Source organism: Protopterus annectens, chromosome 4.part0, assembly GCF_019279795.1.
Source record: "Protopterus annectens isolate FY-2018-M chromosome 4.part0, PAN1.0, whole genome shotgun sequence".
In the NCBI taxonomy this organism is placed as follows: Eukaryota; Metazoa; Chordata; order Ceratodontiformes; family Protopteridae; genus Protopterus; species Protopterus annectens.
This window is the reverse complement of record NC_056733.1, coordinates 505434626-505457400: the sequence shown is the minus strand read 5'-3', so window position 1 is coordinate 505457400 and position 22775 is coordinate 505434626. Positions and strand designations below refer to the sequence as shown.

The 22775-nt window shown below is 43.2% G+C and overlaps 1 protein-coding gene across 1 annotated transcript in view; it reads left to right on the top strand.

The window, feature by feature from the left end:
- Positions 1-22775, top strand: part of PTPN11 (protein tyrosine phosphatase non-receptor type 11) — an 811421-nt gene that overhangs the window by 541218 nt on the left and 247428 nt on the right. Inside the window, 2 exon segments of the mRNA XM_044069754.1 lie at positions 19012-19163; positions 19986-20095. Of these exon segments, the coding sequence (XP_043925689.1) occupies positions 19012-19163; positions 19986-20095 (262 nt within the window).

Genomic DNA, 22775 nt, shown 5'->3' with positions numbered 1-22775 from the left:
GGAAAACTGGCTCTTTTCCCACAAAACTGGCACATCATAACAAAGGACAACTGGGTTCTGGATATTACCCGAGGCTACAGATTTTATTTTCACACTTTACCACGGATGAGAGGCATGTCAAATCTGCCAACAAACCAATGGGTAGAGGCACAAAAACAAATTTCAGCTCTCATGAACATGAAAGCAATTCAAAAGGTACTTGCAAAAGAGCAAGGTCAAGGATTTTACTCAAGACTATTTCTAGTACCAAGAAAGGACAAAGCCTGGAGACCCATCTTAGACCTTTCAATTCTAAACACGTACCCGGACATTCCCAAATTCAAAATGCTCACACTACAGCAGCTTCTTCCCATGCTGGGCAAGGAGTCTTGGCTGGTAACGTTGGACCTCCAAGAGGCATACCTGCATGTCCCTATCAGACAAGATTGCAGAAGATACCTCAGATTTTTGGCAGGCACAACGCATTATCAATTCCCTGCATTGCCCTTTGGCTTATCTACTGTGCCCAGAGTATTCACGAAATGCCTTGCATCAGTAATTGCATACTGCAGAGAGTGAGGAATACAAATTTATCCATATCTGGACGACTGCCTGATCCAAGCGGACAGCAAAGACATCCTACTACAGCATCTGGCATTTGTAACAAACTTGCTAAGTTGCCTAGGGTACACAGTAAACAAAAAGAAGTCAAAACTAATACGCTCACAAGAAATAATTTTCCTGGGTGCCAGCTTGAATACAACGATCCAGATGGCTTACCTCACGCCAGACAAGCAAAAACAACTGGCTCAGTACTTCAAAAACATGGCAACTTCTAACCAGCTCACTGCAAGGAAATTCCTGCAGGCATTGGGGTACATGGCATCCTGCATTCAACTAATTGCATATGCAAGGCTACATATGAGAAAACTACAATGGTACCTAAAAAGTGTATGGTCCCAGCACAGACAGCCTCGAAGCAGCTATGACTCTCATTCCCTGCCTTCGAAAAGAGTTTCTATGGTGGGCTTAAGCATGCCAAGCAAACAAGGGCCTTCCTTTTGTCTCACCTCTACCAAACCAAGCCTTGACAACAGATTCATCAGACTACGCCTGGGGTGCACACATGGCAGGACAATGCATACAGGGCAAATGGTCTGCAAACCAAAGGCAGCTACACATCGATCAAAAGGAGATGTTACCTGTAAAAAATGCACTAACAGCCTTCAAGGACCTTTTGCATCCAGGACAACTTCTAATAAGGACGGACAACACCACAGTTATGTGGTACATAAACAAGGAGGGACGCACTCCTACCCACTATGCAGACAGGCAATGGACTTGTGGAACACAGCATTAACTTACCAAGTACAACTGCAAGCACAATTCCTGCCAGGAAAAGAAAACATTTTGGCAGACAAATTAAGCAGAAATTTGACAGACCCTCACGAGTGGAGACTACACCCACAAGTATTCTCAATGATAACTCAAAGGTGAGGACCGCCCAGGGTTGCCAGATTTCCAGTCCCCCAGGTAGGGACAAAAAAAAAAAAAAAAAGTCTCACGGTAAGTGAAGACAAAAAAAAAAAAAGGTTTTTAATGCAGAACACAGTTCCACATTAAAGAACTGAGCTCACTCAGTAGCCCTGCACTAAACGCGGAGCTTCTCGTGTTTAATGCATTGCAGTTCCACATTCATCACAAGTAGCTCCGTGTTTAGCGATTTTTGATTATCCCGTATACCGGCATATGGGACAATCAAAAATCGCTAAACACGGAGCTTCTCGTGTTTTATGCGGAACACAAGAAGCTCCATGTTTAGCAATTTTTGATTGGCCCGTATGCCAGGTATACGGGCCAATCAAAAAAAAAAAAAAAAAAAAACCAAAGCGGAGGCTGGCCGGGATTTAAACCAGCAGGGCGGGACTCAGGATCAGGCTGCTGATCTCGGGACAGTCCCACCCAAATAGGGACGTCTGGCAACCCTGGGACCGCCAGACATAGATCTGTTTGTCTCAACCAACAACTGCCAGCTACAAATATTTTGCACAAGGACTTACCATCCCATGGCCTGGAAAGTGGATGCCCTATCATTCAGTTGGACAGCATTGTCAGTCTACGCCTTCCCACCTCTGCCTCTACTCTCCCAGGTATTACTGCAAACCAGATCGGAGAGACCACAGATGATCCTCATTGCCCCGGACTGGCCATGTCAACACTGGTACCCACTACTACGAAACTTGTCTCACAGCCCTCCATGGATCTTACCTCAATTCCCTCTGCTGTTAACCCAACAGAACTCTGATACTTCACAGTCAGCTAAGGACCTTAAATCTAGCTGTATGGAAAAATACCTTAAATTATCAAACACTTCTCTCAAAGGACATCAGAATGTCATTTTGGAGGCCAGGAGGCCCAGCACCAGAAAAACTTACTCAGACAAATGGAAAAGATTTTGTGTATGGAACCAGGCCAGAAGCCTAAATCCTGGTATCCCAAATATTCCACACATACTCCAATATCTAACTGAGCTGCTACACAAAGACCTTTCTTTCTCATCCATAAAGATCCATGCTTCAGCCATTTCAGCTCAACATGATGTGGTTCCTCCCATTTTCTCTCATCCTTTGCTAAGGCAGTTTCTCAGAGGGGCAAAAAATATAAGAACCCCCAGAAAACCACCTACTCCAACTTGGGATATAAATTTTGTTCTGGAAAAGTTAACACTTCCTCCTTTCGAAGCAGCCTTTTCAGCAGAGCTTCAATACTTGTCATGGAAGACAGCCCTGCTGCTAGCTATCACCTCAGCACGCAGAGTCTCAGAACTGCAGGCCCTCATGGCAGTGGAACCTTTAATCATTTTCCATCAGAACAGAGTATCTTTACGCACCAACCCTTCTTTCATGCCAAAGGTAGTATCTAGTGTGGCTCTCAATCAGACCATACACTTGCCCACCTTTTTATCCAAACCCACAGAATAAAGGAGAAAGATTCCTTCACTCTTTGGACATTCACAGACAGCTACGTTACTATTTGGACAGGACAAAGGCCTTCAGAAAATCTGACCAACTCCTTGTATCCTATGCACCAGGCTCAGAAGGAAAGGCTATTTCAAAGCAGACCATCTCCAAATGGATAGCACATTGCATCCGCTTTTGCTACTCACACCACGGGAAAGCAGTGCCTGCTAGTATTAGGTCTCACTTTACCAGGGCTACAGCAACCTCAGCAGCCTTCCTCCGTGGAGTCCCAACAAAGGACATTCTGGAGGCAGCTACTACCTTCACCAAGCATTACCACCTTCCTCTGTACTCAAAAACCAGAGCTGGGTTTGCCACTGCAGTTCTGCAGGGTATCTTAGCTGCACCTAACCCAGTTTAACTCCTACCACCCAACCATAGCTTTGGGACTCTACCCAAGTGTGATGACTGCAGCAGCATAGCACGATGAACATAGTACAGTTTTGTACCTACCATAAATCTAGATGTTCGAGTGGTTATGCTGCTGCAGTCCAGGTTACCCTCCCTCCATCCCCTCTTTCTAACAAGGCTTTCTCTTCCACCTCCATGTACTTCACCCTTTGGGATGCATGTCTATATGGTGTATTTGCTTACAACTAGTACCATTGTTCTGCACTAAGGTATGTTTTGCAAGCTTCTTATTTTGCTTCTTAGTTTGGGGGCACCTGACATCTGGGGCAAGAAAGACTGAAGAAAATGGCGTTGGCTGCCTCTCTTATACCCCTGCCGCACTGACGTCAGGGAAGAAGCGAAGACAACCGACACTGGACCAAGGCTTTAGATTTCAGGCCAACTGCGGGACCGCCTGACGGCAGATAACCCAAGTGTGATGACTGCAGCAGCATAACCACTCGAACATCTACATTTATGGTAGGTACAAAACTGTACTTTACTGTGGGTACATTCTATTCAGTTTGTTTAAATTCGGGATAGAATTTGGGATGTCAGTTGAGGGTGTTCATCTTATTGATCACTGCTGTAGTAGCTTTAGCTGCATGGGTTATATCCTGCATAGGGTATAACAGCTGCCCAGCTTCCAAAGCTTCAGGGCACATTCCACTCAGCTGAACAGTCAGCCAGGCTGAGCTGACTAAAAAGATAGGTTTGGATGTCAAGCCATATTAGCTTTACTGCCGCCAAAGAGTACGCTCCTAGTGTGTGGCTTTCGAGGATCATTGGTCAGCTTGTACTGTTTTTTTCCTGGGCAGCTAACGTTCCCTTTGGGGAAAAAAACTTCCATTTAAAAAGAAAGTTTGAGTAACACTTTCCTGTCCAGGAAAGTTGTTTTAAAGCTATAAGTTTGTTTTAAACTGTCATGAGACTGTTTTGTACATATCTATATTACTTGTATTGTTTGAAAGCACCCTCGTCAGATTAAATGTTGTTTAAAGTAATTGAAAACCATTTTTCTATATAGACTTTGTGTTTATTTTACTTTTGGGGGCTGGCAAAGTGTTTGTGCTTTTTACTGTGTTTCTGTGTGTAAAAGGTGACTTTTAAGTTTTACTGGCTTTTGCTGCTTGTTTTTCCCAGGAAAGAGGCACCATTTTTGGCTAGATCGTGGATCAAACTGTCTGTCGTCCTTCCAGCCACAAAAAGAAAAATTTAAGCAAACAACCTGTCCCATCACAGAAAGCTAACAATTTGTCTCAGCCACAAGTGGAATACTCTGCTGAGGCCATTAATTGTATCTCAGACCACTCATCTTTTACCCCAGATCCCACTGGTGCAGCACCTACACCCACTATGGACAGGGGATTAGCCATACCCTCTGCACCTGTTAAGCTCCCTTCTGTGGGCAAGGGAGAGAGGATCTTGTTGGTCCCCCAGGATCTCTTCAAGTTGTTACAAAACAATACCACAGTCATGAGGTACATCAGCAAGCAAAGGAGAACCAGGTCATACCCCCTTTGCAGGCTAGCAGTGTTAGCTTGGAATATAGATTTACAGCACAGTCTCACCCTACAGGCATCCTTCATTCCATCAGAGCAAAACTGTTTGGCAGATAGGCTGAGTAGGACAAGGCTGGGTACCTCAGTTCAAATAGTTTTCCTTCTATGGGAAAAGACGTAGATTTATATCTAGATGCATTTCTAATGTTTTACACTCTGACTTTGGTCACTGAGAGGAAATGCCTCAGGATTTTTGGTCTTGTGGCATCTATGATTCTCATGATACTCCTAGCATGAATCCTCATGAAAATAGCATCTGAAGTCACTGCTTTGTCAGAAGAGAAATCACTTGGTAGAGACAGCAAATATCCCTAAATCTGTGTTTCCCCTTCTTCCTCCTCATTTCAAAGCAGTCATTCACAACAGAATCCTCTGACTTTGGTTGGGGAGAGATTGCAAGAAGGGTAAAATTTACAAGATTTGTGGGACACCAGTGACCGACGCAACCACATAAATATGAAAAAGATGCTTGTCCGGATCAAGATACTCAACTGTCAAACATCTTTGGTCCCTGGGACCTCTTCAGGTTAACAGACAATGCCAGTCATGTGGTACATCAACAATCAAGGGGGAACCAGGTTGTACCCATTCTACAGACTAGCCATGTTGGCTTGTGATATAGCTTCACAGCACAGTCTCACTCTACAGGCATCCTACATTTATTCGGTGCAAAATTCTGACACAGCAAGCTGAGCAGGACAAGGGCAGACCTTTATAAATGGAAACTAGTTCAGGGTGTCTTCCAATATTTGAGCCACCTCCTGGGAGTTCCTCAAGTAGGCCTATTTGCCTTCTCTGTGAACAATCAGCTGGCAAGTTTCTGTTCCTGGACGCCATGCAAGAAGGCCTTGAAGATGGATGCCATTTTTTTCCTTGATCAGGAATGTTAACTGTATGCTTTTTTCCCCCCTTTCCACTGATATCCAGGGTACTTCTGAAGATTCAGGAGGAGTCCCCCAAGATCATTGCAGTGACTCCTTTCCGGCCCAGGCAGTCATTGTTCTCTCTTCTTTTGGAAATGGCCAGGGGCAGTTGCAACGAGCTTTTTCAGAGACTGTATCCATTCACACAGGAACAGGGGTGGTTTGATATGACCCAACCCCAGTCAACATTCATTTGACTCCTTGATAATAGGGTTTTAATTCCCTTTAGGCACCTGTTTGTTGAGGATATGCATGTACTAGTGGATCATAAGTTACTAGGTTAATGGTCCCTAGGGCCCCTTATAAGCCTAGTCAAGTTCTACCCTTATTTCCACAATCAGCACCTCTTGCCTGTGTCCAAGAGGGACACAGGTGGAACCTCCAGGGTTAATTTATGGTTACCCCCATCCAGTTGTCCAGATTGTGTTTGAAGAGGGCCAATGAGGTGCTCCATTTGACATGAAGTCAGAGTCTGTTACAAAGGTATGGTAACTCCTGGGAGACTAATCTATCCCTCCAGCAGGTTCTATTAATGTCACGTACCAGTTAAGGTCTTTAGAGCGAGTAATTGGTGTACCATTTGACTTGCAGATGTGCAGCATTTCCAATAAAGCAGGGTCAGAGATTGCCTTATATGGAAGGCAGAGATTGCCTCTGAGTAGTCTGTATGAAACAGAATAAAGTGACAGTGATTTCAGATGATCCACATAGGGCAGATGCAGAAGACCTTGAATTTTCCTTGTGAGGAACCTTTTGTGGTGTCTCCAATTGCTGCAGGTGCTTGCAAATGTACATACCAAAAGGGGCATTGTACTCTGTTATTGGCCTGATGAGGGAAGAGTACAGGGAGTCCAAAACAAGAACCCAGAGACGCACAATAAAGCTCCCAGTCAGCAAAGAAATTGCCAAATGTACCATGTGTTTTTCAACAGCGTAAACGCTCAGAGTCAATTAAAATCGCACTTTTATTGAAATCACCAGCATTAACGTTCAAAACATACATTTTCGTTTCATCACTTCATCAGATGTGGGCTACGAGATGCCATGTTGTTACCATCTCGAGCATCATCTTTTTATAGTCTATAATAGTCTCCACTTTAACGCAGCACATAAAAAAACCCGTGAGGTAAACTTTCAGATGATATGCATGGTGTGTGCGTTTGTGGTGGGGCCACCACAAACGCACACACTATGCATGTAATCTGAACGTTTACCTCACGGGGTTTTTTATGTGCTGCGGTAGAGTGGAGACTTAGAGACTAAAAAAAGATGATGCTCGAGACGGTAACAACATGGCATCTCGTAGCCCACATCTGATAAGTGACTAAACGAAAACGTATGTGTAGAATGTTAATGCTGGCGATGCCAATAAAAGTGTGATTTTAATTGACTGAGTGTTTATGCTGTTGAAAAACAAGTGGTACATTTGGCAGTTTCTTCGCTGACTGGAAACTTTATTGCGTGTCTCTGGGTTCTTGTTTTGGTTTTACTGGTTTTCATTGGAGCCCTTGCATCTTTTTGTGTTTGAGTACAGGGAGGTTATAACTTTTTTTTCTGGTGGCAATGCCCTTACTAATGAGATGAACAATATAGAATGCCCTTCTTACCACTGGTGAGACATGGTGATCAAAGGTAAGGTTGCTGTCAACCTGTGTGGCCAGGTCTCTTACCGCAGAGTGCATACTTAGGGTGTTGATATTGATGATGATGATAGCAGGAACATCGCTCTTACTGAAAGGGATGATGGTAGATTTTTTGCATTGAGTTTAAAGGCATGACTTTGGCACCAGTCATTTAAGACCCTCTTGTAGGATATTGACATCATTTGGAGTTTCTATGACCGCTCCCACTTTACAGTCATCAGCAAACTTTGTCAGCTACAGACCTTTAGTTTTTGCTTGTACTTTGGAGAAATAGATTCCAAACATCCCAGGACTGATCCTTGTGGAACAACACTGGCTATAGGTCTGCTGCTGGTGGTGGATTCTCTTATTTTGACTATATGGGTTCTATCAGTGAGCTAATTAGTGACCTGTCTAACAATATAAGGGTTGATACCTAACTAGGTGAGTTTGTCAGTGATGGCCGAGTGTGGGAGATGGTGTCAAAAGCCTTGGCTAATTCTAGGTAGGCTGTATGCACAGATTTCCCCTCATCCAGTACCTTGGTGACCATCTCGAAGTCCACCAAGTTTAACAGGCATGATCTCCATTTCACAAATCTAAACTGAGTAGTGTCAAGTGTTTGGAGATTACCTATATCTTTGTTAATGAGGTCCATGATGATGATCTTAGTGTTTCACTGTTGCAGTCATTACATTTGGGGTAATCTGCTGACATGTTGCCCTCAGCCGGCCTGAATAACAAAGTCTTGGGTCCTGCATCGGTTGCTGTCTCCACTTCCATGACGTCAGGTCATCAGGGGTATAAAGCATGCAGCCGACGCCATTTTATTCAGTCTTTCTTGCCACGCAGTGCCCGAAGCAGAAGCAGTTCACAAGTGCCGGTTGGCTGACTCCTGAAATTTTCACATTTGAGTTTCAAAACCGAAGTCTTCAAACTAAAGCTAAGTACCCCGTTGGGGAAACTTTTTCTTGCTCCTTACCGATGTCAGTAAAAGTTAATAATTGCATTACTTGTGGGAAGCAAATACCTCATAAGGATTTTCATTTATACTGTATTCCTTGCCTAGGCCCAGATCATAATGTGCCTTGCTGTCAGTTTTGTGCTAGATTTAACCAACGCACTATTAAACATCGGTATAGTTTTGTTTCTGAATATTTTGGATCAAGATTTAATTATCCTGAAATGTCGTCTTGTTAGCAATCCGACTACCGGAGTTCACAAAAAATGCAAAGAAAAAGACAGAGATAGACCATTGAGGTCCAAAACCGACTAAGCGTCTCCTAAGCCAGATGCCGGTTCGCCGGTACTCAGTGAGGCGCTTTCGCAGCCCCCGATACCCGCTACTTTTGAGTCGCAGGTCTCTATAGTGACCCATTCGGAGTCCGGTATGCCGCGAGATTCTCAGAGTATTGAACCCGTGGATGTCTCTCCCTTGGATGGGTCTGGAGCCGCTGAGCAGGCACTGGCTTCTGAGGGTGTTTTCAGGCCTCAACATTTTTATATAAAACCGATGCCAGCCTCAAGAACAAGGTCAAAAGCATCTTCTATGTCTAAAAAACCGATGCATGAGCCACGTGCTCAGGCCCCTATGCCTAAAAAACAGATTATCAAAATAACTGAGGACTTAATTACCTTGATCAGGGGTTCCCAACCCCACCCTGCTAAGAGGCCTAGGCAAGGCACTGATTATGAATCTTCAGATCAGGTTTCCATTTCTTCTGATTCCTCTTCTGATCAGGAATTTTCCATTCCACCCTATGAGGATTCAGATGCAGAGGAATCCATCCCATCTGCATCTCCTCCTGAGGATTGCTGTTTTGGAGAAACTTTGCACACTTTAAGGGAGCATTTTCACTGGGAGAGTCAGGACTTCTCTGAATCAAAAAAGAGGCTGCGGAATTTCCTTCTTCCTCAACATAGGCCTTTTGCTATCTCTCTCCTGTATTAGACATTGTTGTGTTTTCAGAATCAAGCATGGCTCCTGATTCCCTACCTCCGGCTCCTAGTAAGCCAGACCGATATTACAGGGTTCCTAACTCCCACAAATTTCTATTCAAACATCCTGCTGCTGACCCTGAAACTATTTCACAGGGTCCCAAGGGTGTTAAGGCCTCTACAGCCAAAAATCCTACCCCCTCTGATAGAGATTCTAGGGTGCTGGATAGATGGGGAAAGAAGGTTTATACGTCTGCCTTAAACTGCCAGTTTCATATGCTTAAATATCAACAGCATGTTATGGGCCTACTGAAACAGAAAATGTTTATTTCTGATTGTATGAAAATAGAGTTACAAGAATTACTGCATTCAGCAAAACAGGTTGGAAAGCATACTTTGCAATGTGGTTTGATTCCTTGGAGGCCTCTTGCAGGGCCGCAGTTACTGGATCTGTGATTAGAAGGCATGCCTGGCTCAAGGAGCAAAATCTGCCTGATCATGTTAAAGCTAAATTGTTGGATGCCCCCTTGCAGCATGACACTCTGGTAATAAGGCAGAAGAGGTTTTAAAGAAAATGGGAGACAAAGCTAAATCTATGCAGACTGTAAAAGATTTCTTACAAGTGCAGCCGCCCAGGTTCAGTAGGCACTGGCCTACTAAAAATTGGTCCTTTCCTGTGTCCAACAGAGCCACTGAAGGCAAATCCAGGTGCTCAAAAGGCTCCAGATACCAATCACAGGGTTCTTACAGGTCAAAGCAATGGGGTACCTCCCCCTCCAAATCTGGAGGAAACAAAGGACAACCCTACAGTAAGCAGTCTCAGTGACTTTCCTCTACCATCACCAAGCACTTATCTTTTGGCAGCCCCCTTGGGGGAGAAAACTAGCACTTCATGCTCAAAATTGGCAGTTAATTACCCAGGACAAGTGGGTATTGAACATAGTATCCCAGGGTACAGATTTCATTTCCATACTTTGCCAATTCCAAACGGATGGCCACATCTGCCACAAAATCAATGGGCCAGAAGCTCAGAAACAAGTCCCTCATGGATATGAGGGCTATTCAACCAGTACCAGAAAAGGAAAAAGGACAAGGTTTTTATTCAAGACTTTTCCTGGTACCCAGAAAAGACAATTCTTGGCGTCCAGTACTGGATTTATCGATTTTGAACACGTTCCTGGACATTCCAAAATTCAAAATGCTGACTTTACAACAGCTACTGCCTATGCTGGGCAGAAATGCTGGTTAGTGACTCTAGACTTGAGGCATACCTGCATATCCTAATAAGGGAATCCTGCAGAAGATACCTCCGCTTCAAGGCAGTTTGTTTGCATTACCAATTCTCTGCACTGCCCATTGGCTTATCTACTGCGCCCAGGGTTTTTACAAAGTGCCTGGTAGCAGTAATTGCTTTCTGCAGACAGAGGCATACAAATTTATCCTTATTTAGACGACTTGTCTCATTCAAGCAGAGGACAGGGACACTCTTCTTCAACATCTGGCATTTGTAAAAAGGCTTCTAACATGCCTAGGGTACACAATAAACAAAAAGAAATCCCAACTGGTACCCTCTCAAATAATTACATTCCTGGGTGCAAGCTTGAATGCAACTGCCCAAATGGCTTACCTTACGCCAGACAAACAAAGGCAACTGACAATATACTTCAAACAAATGGCAACAAAAACCCAGTTATCTGCAAGACAAATTCTGCAAGCTTTTGGGGTTCATGGCATCCTGCATTCTATTAATTCCATATGCAAGACTGCATATGAGGAAACTTCAATGGTACCTAAAAAGTTTATGGAGCCAACATTGTCACAGTCTGGAAACAATGATTCCTCTCATTCCCTGCCTATAACAGGAGTTTCTTTGGTGCACGGAGATGTCACCAAAACAAGGGACTGTCATTCACTCTACCCCCTGCCACCCAAACCCTAACTACAGACTCATCAGACTATGCTTGCGGGGCCCACCTGGCGGGAGATGCATTCAGGGCAAATGGAGCCCAAAACAAATGCATCTGCATATCAACCAGAAAGCGATGCTAGCTGTTCAGAATGCCCTGACAGCCTTCAAAGACTTACTTCATCCAGGACAACTACTGATAAAGATGGACAAACACCATGGTTATGTGGTACTTAAACAAGCAGGGGGGTTGCACATTCCTACTCCCTTTGCAGACTAGCCATGGCATTGTGGAACACAGCTTTGACTTATCAAATACATCTTCACGCTCAATTCCTGCCAGGAAAAAAAATACTCTGGCAGACCACCTAAGCAGAAAACATATGGACCCACACTAATGGAAACTGGATCCACAAATATTTAGCATGTTAAGACAGAAATGGGGGAGCCCAGGCATAGATCTATTTCCCTCTCCCCAAAATTATCAGCTGGACAAATTCTGCACAAGAATTCATCACAAAAAAGCATGGAAAGTGGATGCCCTATCCTTAAGTTGGAAAAACCTATCAGTCTATGCCTTTCCCCCTCTGCCTCTTCTCTCCAAGGTCTTACTAAAAGTCAGACAGGAAAAACCAAAAATGATCCTAGTTGCTCCGGACTGGCCTCGACAACACTGGTACCCACTTCTAAGAAATATGTCTCAACTTCCCCCTTGGTACTTGCCTCAAATACCTCATCTACTGTCTCAGCAAAACAATCATATTCTGCACACTCGGCTCCAAACTCTGAACCTTGCTGATCATTTAATTATTCAAGCACCACCTCTCAGTAAATCTGTGATGGATGTCATTTTGGAAGCCAGAAGGCCTAGTACTAGAAAATCTTATGCTGATAAATGGAAGAGATTCTGTGCTTGGAACCAAGCACAGCCCAATATTCCTCAGATATTACAATATTTGACTGAGAAGCTTGACAAGGGCCTGTCTTTTTCTTTAATAAAGATCCATGCCTCTGCCATCTTGGCTCATTACAACACAGAGACCCTCCCCTCTTTTCTCATTTTCTGCTTAAACAGTATCTTAGAGGGGCCAAAAGTTTAAGGCCTACCAGAAGATCACCAACTCTTGCATGGGACCTAAATTTTGTGCTGGAAAAAACTCACTCTGCCTCCTTTTGAACCAGCAGCTACTGCGGATATAAAATTTCTATCTTGGAAAACAGCTTTTCTCTTGGCAGTCACTTCAGCAAGAAGGGTTTCAGAACTACAGGCTCTCATGGCTGTGGAGCCTTTTATTACATTTTACCCAGGCAGGGTGCCCCTCAGGACCAATCCTTCTTTTATGCCTAAGGTGGTATCCAGTGTGGCACTTAACCAGACAATTCACCTGCCAACTTTTTACCCAAATCCGCAGAACAAGGGGAAGCGGATTCTGCATTCATTGGACGTACACAGACAATTAAGATTCTACTTGAACAGGATGAAATCTCTAAGAAAGTCTGAGCAACTACTGGTAGAATTTGCTGCAGGGTCAGAGGGGAGGGCTATATCATAGCAGACTATTTCTAAATGGATAAGCCACTGCATTTGTTTCTACCTGCACCATGGTAAACCTTGCACCATGGTAAACCTGTGCCCAAGGGGATCAGATCTCATTCCACCAGGGCTGCCTCTACTTCAGCAGCTTTTCTCAGAGGGGTTCCAACCAAAGACATTCTAGAGGATGCTACTTGCAGCTCTGTTCATACCTTCACAAAGCATTATCATTTGCCTCTCTTCTCCAAATCCAGGGCAGGATTTGCCACTGCAGTTCTGCAGGGCCTTATAGCCACTCATAATGCTGTTTAGCTCCATCCTCCCATCCATAGCTTTGGGATTCTACCCAAATGTAATGACTGCAACAGTGAAACATGAACGTAGTACAGTTGTGTACACTTACCATAAATATAGATGTTGGAGTTTATTCACTGTTGCAGTCCCGGTTATCCACCCGCCATCTCCCTTTTCTATACCTTTTCTTTCCTTCACTATATACTAAAGCCTTTGTGGTGTATTTGCTGTTAGATGAAGGTAAAGTTTATGTTGCTAAATGTGCATTTACATATATTTCTGTTTATTTATATATATATTTGCTCCCCATTTGGGGGGCATCTGACATCTGGAGCAAAAAAAACTGAATAAAATGGCATCGGCTGCATGTTTTATACCCCTGATGACCTGACGTCATGGAAGAGAAGACAGCAACCGACACAGGACCCAAGACTGTTATTCAGGCCAACTGAGGGCAACCTGCCAGCAGATTACCCCAAATGTAATGACTGCAACAGTGAATACACTCGAACATCTACATTTATGGTAAGTGTACACAACTGTACTATTTGCTCCATGGCTTTGCAGATAAGGCTAGTCAGGCTAATAAGTCTGTAGTACCCGGAGTCACTGGAAGCAACACCTTTGTGCAAGGGGATACCTGTGTCCGTTTTCCATTCAGCTGGGATGAAGCCGGTGCTTAGACTATGATTGAAAAAAGTACCAAATGGTGTTGCTAATTCTTGTTGGAGCCCATGTAGGATGCAGTCTGAGATGTTATTAGGCCCCCCATAGATCCTGTGTTTGCGCCCTTAGAGAGGGCATTTACCACCTGCTTTTTAGAGATACAAGGTAGGGGACAGGTGGTAGGGATGTCCTGGGATACGTATGGTGGGGACAGGGGAGTGAAATTTTCACAGAACATGTCGGCTAGCAGGTTAGCTATGTCCACAGACTCAGGATATGTGGTATCATTAACTACCAGTTTAGTTCAAATCTAGGCCTTTCCTTTTAAGTTACGAATGTAACTAAAGTACGCCTTATGGTTGTCTTTATTTGAGGAAGCCAATTTGGATTTGTAGTTTGCTTTGGAGGACTTTGCAAGAAATCTTATTTGCTTGTTTAAGCTGAAGAGGGAGCTTTTCCAGTTTAGGGCTTGCGCCCTCTTACTCTTAAACAGCAATTTCTTCCTCTTACTCTAAAACCTGTTAATGGTAGTTTTCCACCAGGCAGGTTTGTTCTTCCATGAGGAGCTTGTTTTGGGCCAATCAGGTACAGCCGAGTCATTGCAGTTGTACAGGTATTTGTATAAAGCATTGGTGTAGAACTCTGCGTAGTTGCCAGTTCCATCTCGGGGGGGGGGGGGAGGGTGCAGTGAAGCTATTTATATCATCCTGTAAGAGGTTATAATCTGCTTTGGAGAGTTTTTTTTTAGTTTAGTTGTTGGGGGGGGGGGGGTGCAGGTGTGATAGTTCAAATGAGACTGATTTGCGGTCAGACCTCATAAAGGAAGACCTCACAGTGGGGTGCTACAGTGATCCCCCATATCAGTGATCCCCCATATTGGTAAGCACCAGATCTAGGATGTTAGCACCCCTTGTGGGATGTCAACCAGCTGGTCCAGGGCACTGGAGTTAACAAGGTTAAGGAACCTTTGGGCAAGTGAGTTTGAGCATGAGTAATTTACCCAGTCAGTGGATGGGTAGTTAGTCACCCAAAGCCATGGTGTTTGGATGCATCTTGATAGACTCGACTAGATACAAATAGGCAGAGTTGGTGTCCTGATTCTTGGAAGGTGTCCTGTAGCTGGCAGTGACTTGAACAGGTGTCCTACCAACAGTTTTTATTGTACCTGAAGTATCTTCATGGAATAATACTGTTTAACCAATCTGGAGGTGAATTTTTATTTAATGAATGTTGATACACTGCCTCCTTTAGTTTTCACACCTTCTGTTTGTGGTCTGATAGCATAGGAGGAGGTGTAACCTGGTTTGGCTGGGGTACTGTCCGCAGTCTTTAACCAGGTGTCCGTGAGTGCGCAAATGTCCGAGTCTTCTGAGGCGAGGACTGCTTCCATTTAGTGCAGTTTCATATTAAGACTCCTAGTGTTTAGCAGCATAACCTTGATGTTGTTTCTAGAAGGAGGTTTTATTTCGGGAATTTTGTTCTTGAGACACTGCCTAAAAAAGGCACTATAGGGTGACAAGAGCCTTAGCCAGTAGCCGAAATACCAGGGGTGACGGATGAAGACCATCTCTGGAAAAGTATTGAGGTCAGTTATGTTATCCCAGACTGAGAGATATTGAGTCCTCTTAGAATAACACCAGAAACTAAGCCAATTATTGAAGTCAGTCATTTTCCTGTTTGTATTGAGGCATTGCCTTAGGTGAAGGTAAAATGCTGCTTAAGGCTAGGGACATACCTGCCTGAAATGCGTAATCCGAGAGCTCGGTCATGCCTCTCCATGTAGTTCAGAGAGGTACGTCTCAAGTCTTTCACACCAACATAGATTGACAGAGTACCTGTTGAGAGACTTGAGTACATGTGTGATATGACAGAGCTTGGCACCTGACAGACAGCTGACCGTGACCTTTTCATTATCCAGCTTGGTGAGAAGGACGTGTCTCTCACGATGGAATCGCCTATAACTAATATGTTTGATTTTGTGTTTTGCCTTAAAGACTTGATTTCTGACCATTAGTGTCAATTATTATACCCCCCAGCCCTTTCCATTCCATATAACTAAGACCTGCAAGGGATTTCTGTCTTAGTGGGTAACATCTCCAATTCTTGTACTAGGCTTGTCCCTTCCTTCTACTATGCCTTCTCTTCTTTCTGCTGGCTCCAGCAGTGGTAGTAACCACAGATGCCCCCTTTTTGGGTTGGGGAAGGCATTTTGAGAGGAGTGTAATTGAAGACGTATGGACACAAATGGAGCCAATCTGCATATCAGGGTCCTGGAGATGAGAGCTTTGTAGGAGTCTCAGGACCTCCTACCATAGGGGGGTGATTTCCATTCAAACATACAGCATCTGGTCTGGTACATCAGCAAGAAGGGAGGAAGCAAATCCTATCCATTTTGCAAATAGGCAGTTGGGTCCTCATTGCTTTCTAGTAGGCAATGCACATTCTGGGGATAGCCACCTGTTTAGCAGATAGGCTCATCGGATCTATTCTGATACCTCCACAAGTAGTTTTTCAACAGTGTCTCAACAGATTCATTTACTGAGGCACCGATTGTTATGATCTATTTGCAACCCCCAGCCAACGTGAAATTCAGCAGTTACTTTGCTCTTTTACCAACTGAGGGGGTATTCCCCCAGGGGAAACTCTGATCTGTCATTGCTCCTCCCCTAGGTTACAGTAAGCCTTTCCACAGGTTTCCCACATTCCCAGTTTCTTTCAGAAAGCAGCTTGATGCAGGTCCACTGTAATTCTCATTGTTCCCTTGTGGTAGAGGCAAGTCTAGTTTCCCTTGAAGTCGTCTCCCTGGCTTTTGGATCAGAAGTCCAACCTACTTTCTCACCCATCTGAACAGCTTCATCTCTGTCTTCAACCTGAGCATTACTTCATGATATCTCCAATTCTCATGATAGCCACGGACCCTTCCTTATCTCAAGGAGTGTTCTTCATTTTATTATATTCCAGCAGCAGTCTACTTAGTGTCTGAAAGCAAGTGGAAAAAATTTTCAATGTGAGGAGCTTCACATAATCTAGACCCATTTTCAAACCCATTCTCAGAGGTTTTGTATTTTCTAGCTACCCTTTATAAACAGGGGTTTAGCTTCTCTAATATCAAAGTCCTGGTGGCCTCCACATTTAACTGTCATTACAGGTTACAAAATTATTCCCTGGTCTCCTCAAACTTTGTGAAGTTTTTCTCAAGGAACTTTTTGTGCTACACTTGTCAATAAAGAACCCTATCCTTTCTAAGGATCTTAATCCTTTTTTTTTTTTGACACGTTAATCAACTCTCCCTTTGAGCCAAATTCAACAGATCTTAAGTTTGTCTTGAAAAACTTTTCTTAGTGGCTATTACATCTGTCATAGGAATTTTTGAGTTACATTCTCTAGCCTCACTGATACTGTATTTGATACTTCACAAAGATAATTTCCTTGAGGCTCAGCCCGTCCTTTATACGTGCAGTGCTACAGAATGTAATCTAAATTAAACTATTCATTTAAGAGTATTTCTTCCAAATCGCAATAACCGGGAGAATGCGTAATTCACATGCTGGATGTCCACCTTCTCACCTTCATCTCCTGTTCTGTTTGCACAAATCTAAATACATCAGAAAAGATTTGCAACTTTTCTTTACCTTTCCTCCAAATAAACTGGGCCAAAAAATTTCTAAACAAACCTTATCCAAATGGTTGTCAGACAATTTGTCATTAATTTAGCAAGCTTTTCTCGATTTCTCTGGTAGAATGAGCCTTGGGTCTGTCACTACATCTGCTTTTTTCAGAAACTTTACATTAGAGGAAATACATGCAGCATTAGAAGAAATACATGCAGCATTTATTTGCTCTACCTTGTATACCTTCGCCAAACAACACAAATCTGATGTAATTACTAGGTCTAGAATTTCCTTTGGCACTTCTGTTGAAGGATATCCTATCACGATTCCTCCCAAGAAAGAAGATAACGTGGACTTCTCTCCCATCAATTTGATCAGATGGATGAAATTGAGTACAGAAGTTATTTACTTAAAGATGGGTCTTTTCCATCCTTTTCCATCCAGTACAACGCCCCACCTTCCATCCCCCATCCTATATCTGAATTCAGTTTCATCCGCATTGTTAGGGAAAACTTGATCTGGGGCAAAGTAGGAAGTAGAGTATTAAAGAAGGGAAAAAGCTTAGGAGCTTGAGGTAGAAAACACTTGAAGCTGGCTATCAGATCAGATCCAGAAGTTTATGTTCATCCATTTTATTGGAGAGACAAGGATGAAAATGATCCATCGTTGTGGGAAGTACTCAAATTCCATTTTCTAAGTTTGTATTTTTATACATGTCTTTGGAATGTCTAAGTGCATGAATCAGAACTTGTATTGCTCCTGACTTTATATAACAGTGGACTGTTACTTGATAAGAAAAAAGTCATAGCAGTGTTATCTTGTTTGACTGTTACAACTATTTAATTATTTTAAGACTGTGGATTACAGCTTTATGATGGCATTTTTTTTCAGTAGCTTTTATCTTTGAATCCTACTGTCACCATAAATTATCTTGATATTTAATCCTTCCCTTTTTTCTGGTTGCCTTTTTTGTTGAGGCTCCTTACCTTCTCCACTTTATTTCCATTCTCATACTTTTCTGTAGACATCTTCATTCACTTCTTGTGAGAGAGGTCGTCTATGTGGCAGTCCCAAGAATTGGGGAGGAAGACATCACATTGGGACCAGAGTGGGGATTTTGTTATGGCAGATGAGAGGAACCCTAACTGATCAGAACACCTACGACATGGCATGCATCCTCTGCTGCCAGATGATCTAAAGCTTAACTTGGGATCACAGTAGCACACCTTTTCTCCAGCCGAGAATGCGCTGCTCACAGGTGAAATCCCTCACTGTCATTACATGTTCTTTTCCCATTCTCACTCACATTCTCTGGTGCCCAAGCTTTTAATGAAATTCAGGGAGTTTGAGTCTCAGTCACTGCTTCATCCCTCTATGCCACATGGCAGGCTTTGCAGCTTTTTTGAAAGGTTATGGATTGTAGAAAAATACACCTAGTTTATAAGTCATCGTTTCTTTGGTTGGTAATTTTTCCTTCTAAATGCAGTTTCAAAATCATTGACTTTTTCACGTGTGTAAGTGGTGCCATATGATTTGGCTACTCTTACGTATTTGTTTGTTCTGTAGGTGTGGACTGTGATATTGATGTACCCAAAACAATCCAGATGGTGCGATCTCAGCGCTCAGGAATGGTACAGACAGAGGCACAGTACAGGTTTATATATATGGCAGTACAGCATTATATTGAGACACTGCAACGAAGAATTGAGGAGGAACAGGTACATTTGTTTGTCCAAAATGCTTAAAGTTTTTATTGGCATTTATTAAAGTAAGTGTAGTTTGAAGTTGAAAATCAAGGCAGATTATTTTGAGAGAACACTTAAATGTCTATTTCACGATTTCAGTTAAAATATTAGAAATACGTTAAACTGTTAGCATGCATTGGTATAATTTAAAGAAAATGCTGTGAAATTCTGTAGGTATAATAAATGTTTGAATTACTTTGATCCTAACTGCACTTTATGGTTTTATGTCATGTATGTGCACTTCAGTAATGCATACACCTTCACCTCATTCACTCATCTCGTTATTTAACTGATACTTAAAAAATGCATGACTGTTTCTGGGAGGTTTTGCTTGGTGACTGAAGATGTCTGTAATACCCAAATCCGTAATGAAATGGGCATTTCACCAGTGGTATTGGTTCTGTGTGACAATGGTATTTTCTTCTCAGAAGTCTTTTTAATATATATTTTGTTATTGGCAGGGAATGGAGTCTTTGCCTTGTTAGGCAGTCGCACCTGTTTGGATATGTGCCTGTCCTTTGTACACTTAGCTATGTCCTGCTGTATTTATCCATGGACTGTAGACGTCATGCTGTAGAAGTGTTCATCATTATGCAGTGGTGCAAGTCTTTAGCTCTTTAACCAATTGACAGTTTAACTTTGAACTTTTTTGACAATAGTTTAATGTTCAGGACTGTCAGATGCACAGCAACATACACTGGGTTATGCTAAGAATGTTCAGTTTGTTTTGTGACTTCATGGACTGCATGTTTTGAATTTACGTAACTTCTTGGTATATTTTTTTTTTCTCTCCAGAAGACGAAAATGAAAGGCCGGGAATACACTAACATTAAGTACTCGCTATCAGATTTAACTGGGGATCTGAGTCCTTTGCCTCCTGGTACTCCCACCTCAGCATGTACAGAGTAAGGTTTGACAGTATTGGCGGTGTTTTTGTGTAGAGTGAAACTTTCATCTTTGTAATATAGTCAAATTTGAGGTTACCAATTGGGAAATGTACATGCAAGATTCTTGGTTTGTTATAAAAACTGCAGATCATCTCTAGGGAGGGTCAGTTTAAGAGTAATTTATAAGTCCACCTTCTGTATTCCAGTTTTTTAAGCATAGATTTCTTAGTAACAGCTGTCTTCCCCTCGATCCATATCAGGTTTTATGCAAACCAAGATACTGACTCAAGTGATGCAAACCTCCATTTTATGATCTTTTTTTTTTTGTTGTCTGCATTTCTTCCTTTTGAATACTTTAGGACCCTCCATTTCACCAGAGGAAAAAAATATACATATAGTAGCTAACTGTATGTCCAGTGTTTTTCTTTGTGTCTTTTCAGTCATTAGTTGATTGAGAATACTGTGAAAGACTGATTTACATCAATGTAATCAGTGAGCAAGTGTGGTTGTGGTAGACAAACTCCTGTAGTGTGAACTGTGCCGCTATTGTCAGGATCATAGGACTGGTCTATACAGGTAACTAATAAACTTGGTATTTGCACTTGGAGTTGGTGCTTGTGCATGTGCTGAGTGGTCCATTTCTGTGTTTTTTGAAACTGAGGGTTCTTTGAGCTACGATTGCAGGTTTTCAGAGAATCTGTGCAGAAATAAAAAGTAGATGTTCTTCGTGTTTCACTGTTGCAGTCATTACATTTGGGTTATCTGCTTGCAGGTAGCTCTCAGTCGGACTGATTATCAAAGTCTTGGGTCCTGCGTCAGTTGCGCTGTCATCTTCCATGACGTCAGGTAGTCAGGGGTATGAAGCATGCAGCTGCTGCCATTACATCAGTCTTTCTTGCCATGCGGTGCCCAAAGCAGAAGCAGTTAGCAAGTGCCGGTCGGCCGACTCCTGAAATTTTCATTTTAGAGTTTCAGATCCGAAGTCTTCAACTAGGCTAAGTACCCCATTGAGGATCCTTTTTCTTGCTCTAAACCGAAGTCAGTAAAAGTTAATTGTATTTCTTGTGGAAAGCAAATACCTCATAAAGATTTTCATTCATACTGCATTCCTTGCTTAGGCCCAGACCACGACGTACCTCACTGTCGGTTTTGTGCCTTATTCAAACCTCGAACTATTCATAGTCTGTTCATTTTTACATCTAAATATTTTGGTACTCTGTTCAGTTATCCAGAAATGGCTTCGGTAAGCCACTAGACTACCGACATTCTGAAAAAATGCAAAGATAAAGACAGAGACTGCATAGGTCCAAAGCTGCCAACAACGCTTCTAAGCTAGTCGCCAGTTCGCCGGTACTCAGCGAGGTGCTTTTGCAGCCCCTGATACTAGTTACCTAAGATTCGCAGGCCTCTACTGAGAGCCATTTGGAGTCTGGTCTGCCGCGAGATGCTTCTTCGACTGTGGAGCCCGTGGGATGTCTCTACCTTGGATGGGTCCAGAGCCGCTGTGCAGGCACCGGCTTCTGAGGGTGTATTCAGGCCTACTGACTTGCATATTAAACTGACGCCATCTTCTTCAAGGCCTAAAACTCGACCCACGCCTAGAAAACCAATGCCCAGACTGCATGGTCAGGCCCCTATGCCTAAAAAACAAATGTTAAGAATGGCTGAAGACCTTATTACTCTAATCAGGGGAGGCCACCCTTCTCCCTCTAAGAGACCTAGGACTGATTTTCTTTGATTCTTCTGATCAGGATTCTGAAATTTCTGTTTTCTCTGATGACCAAGAGTTTCCCTTATCTACCTATGAGGATTCTGATGCAGAGGACTCCATTCCCTCTGCTTCCCCTCCAGAGGATTTCTCTTTTGGTGAAACTTTGCATACTCTTAGGGTGCTTTTCTGCTGGGAAAGCTAGGATTACTCCAAAAAGAGGCTTAGGGAATTACTCCTACCTCAACACAGGCCTTTAGCTATCCCTTCTGTACTAACATTGTAGATGATACCTTCTTGGAATCTAGCCTGGCCCCTGACACTTTACCTTCGGTTCCCAGAAAACCTGACCGGTATTAGAGTACTTGACTCTCTCAAGTTCCTCTTTAAGAATCCTACTGCAGATCCTGAGACCATTTCACAGGGACCCAAAGGCATTAAGGCTACTACTGCCCAAAACCCTACCCCCCTCTGATAGAGATTCCAGGGCCCCAGGGGGGAACCCACTCATACCCTCTCTGCAGACTAGCCATGGCTCTGTGGAACACAGCCTTGAGCTACCAAGTGCACCTACAAGCTCAATTCCTGCCAGGCAAGCTAAATATACTGGCAGATGACCTAAGCAGAAATCGCATGGACCCACACGAGTGGAAATTGGAACCAAAGATATTCAACATTTTGAGAAACAAATGGGGGAGCCCAGAGATAGACCTGTTTGCCTCCCATCAGAACTACCAATTGGACAAATTCTGCACAAGGACACCCCACAGACCAGCTTGGAAAGTGGATGCCCTGTCCCTCACCTCTGCCTCTCCTTTCCAAAGTGCTACTAAAGATCAAACAGGACAAGCCAGGGGCAATACTTATTGCACCAGACTGGCCACGCCAACACCGGTACCCGCTCCTGCGCAGTGTGTCACTTCTGGAACCATGGCACCTGCCTCAGACTCCTGCCCTGCTGTCCCAGCAGGAGGGCCAGATTCTTTACCC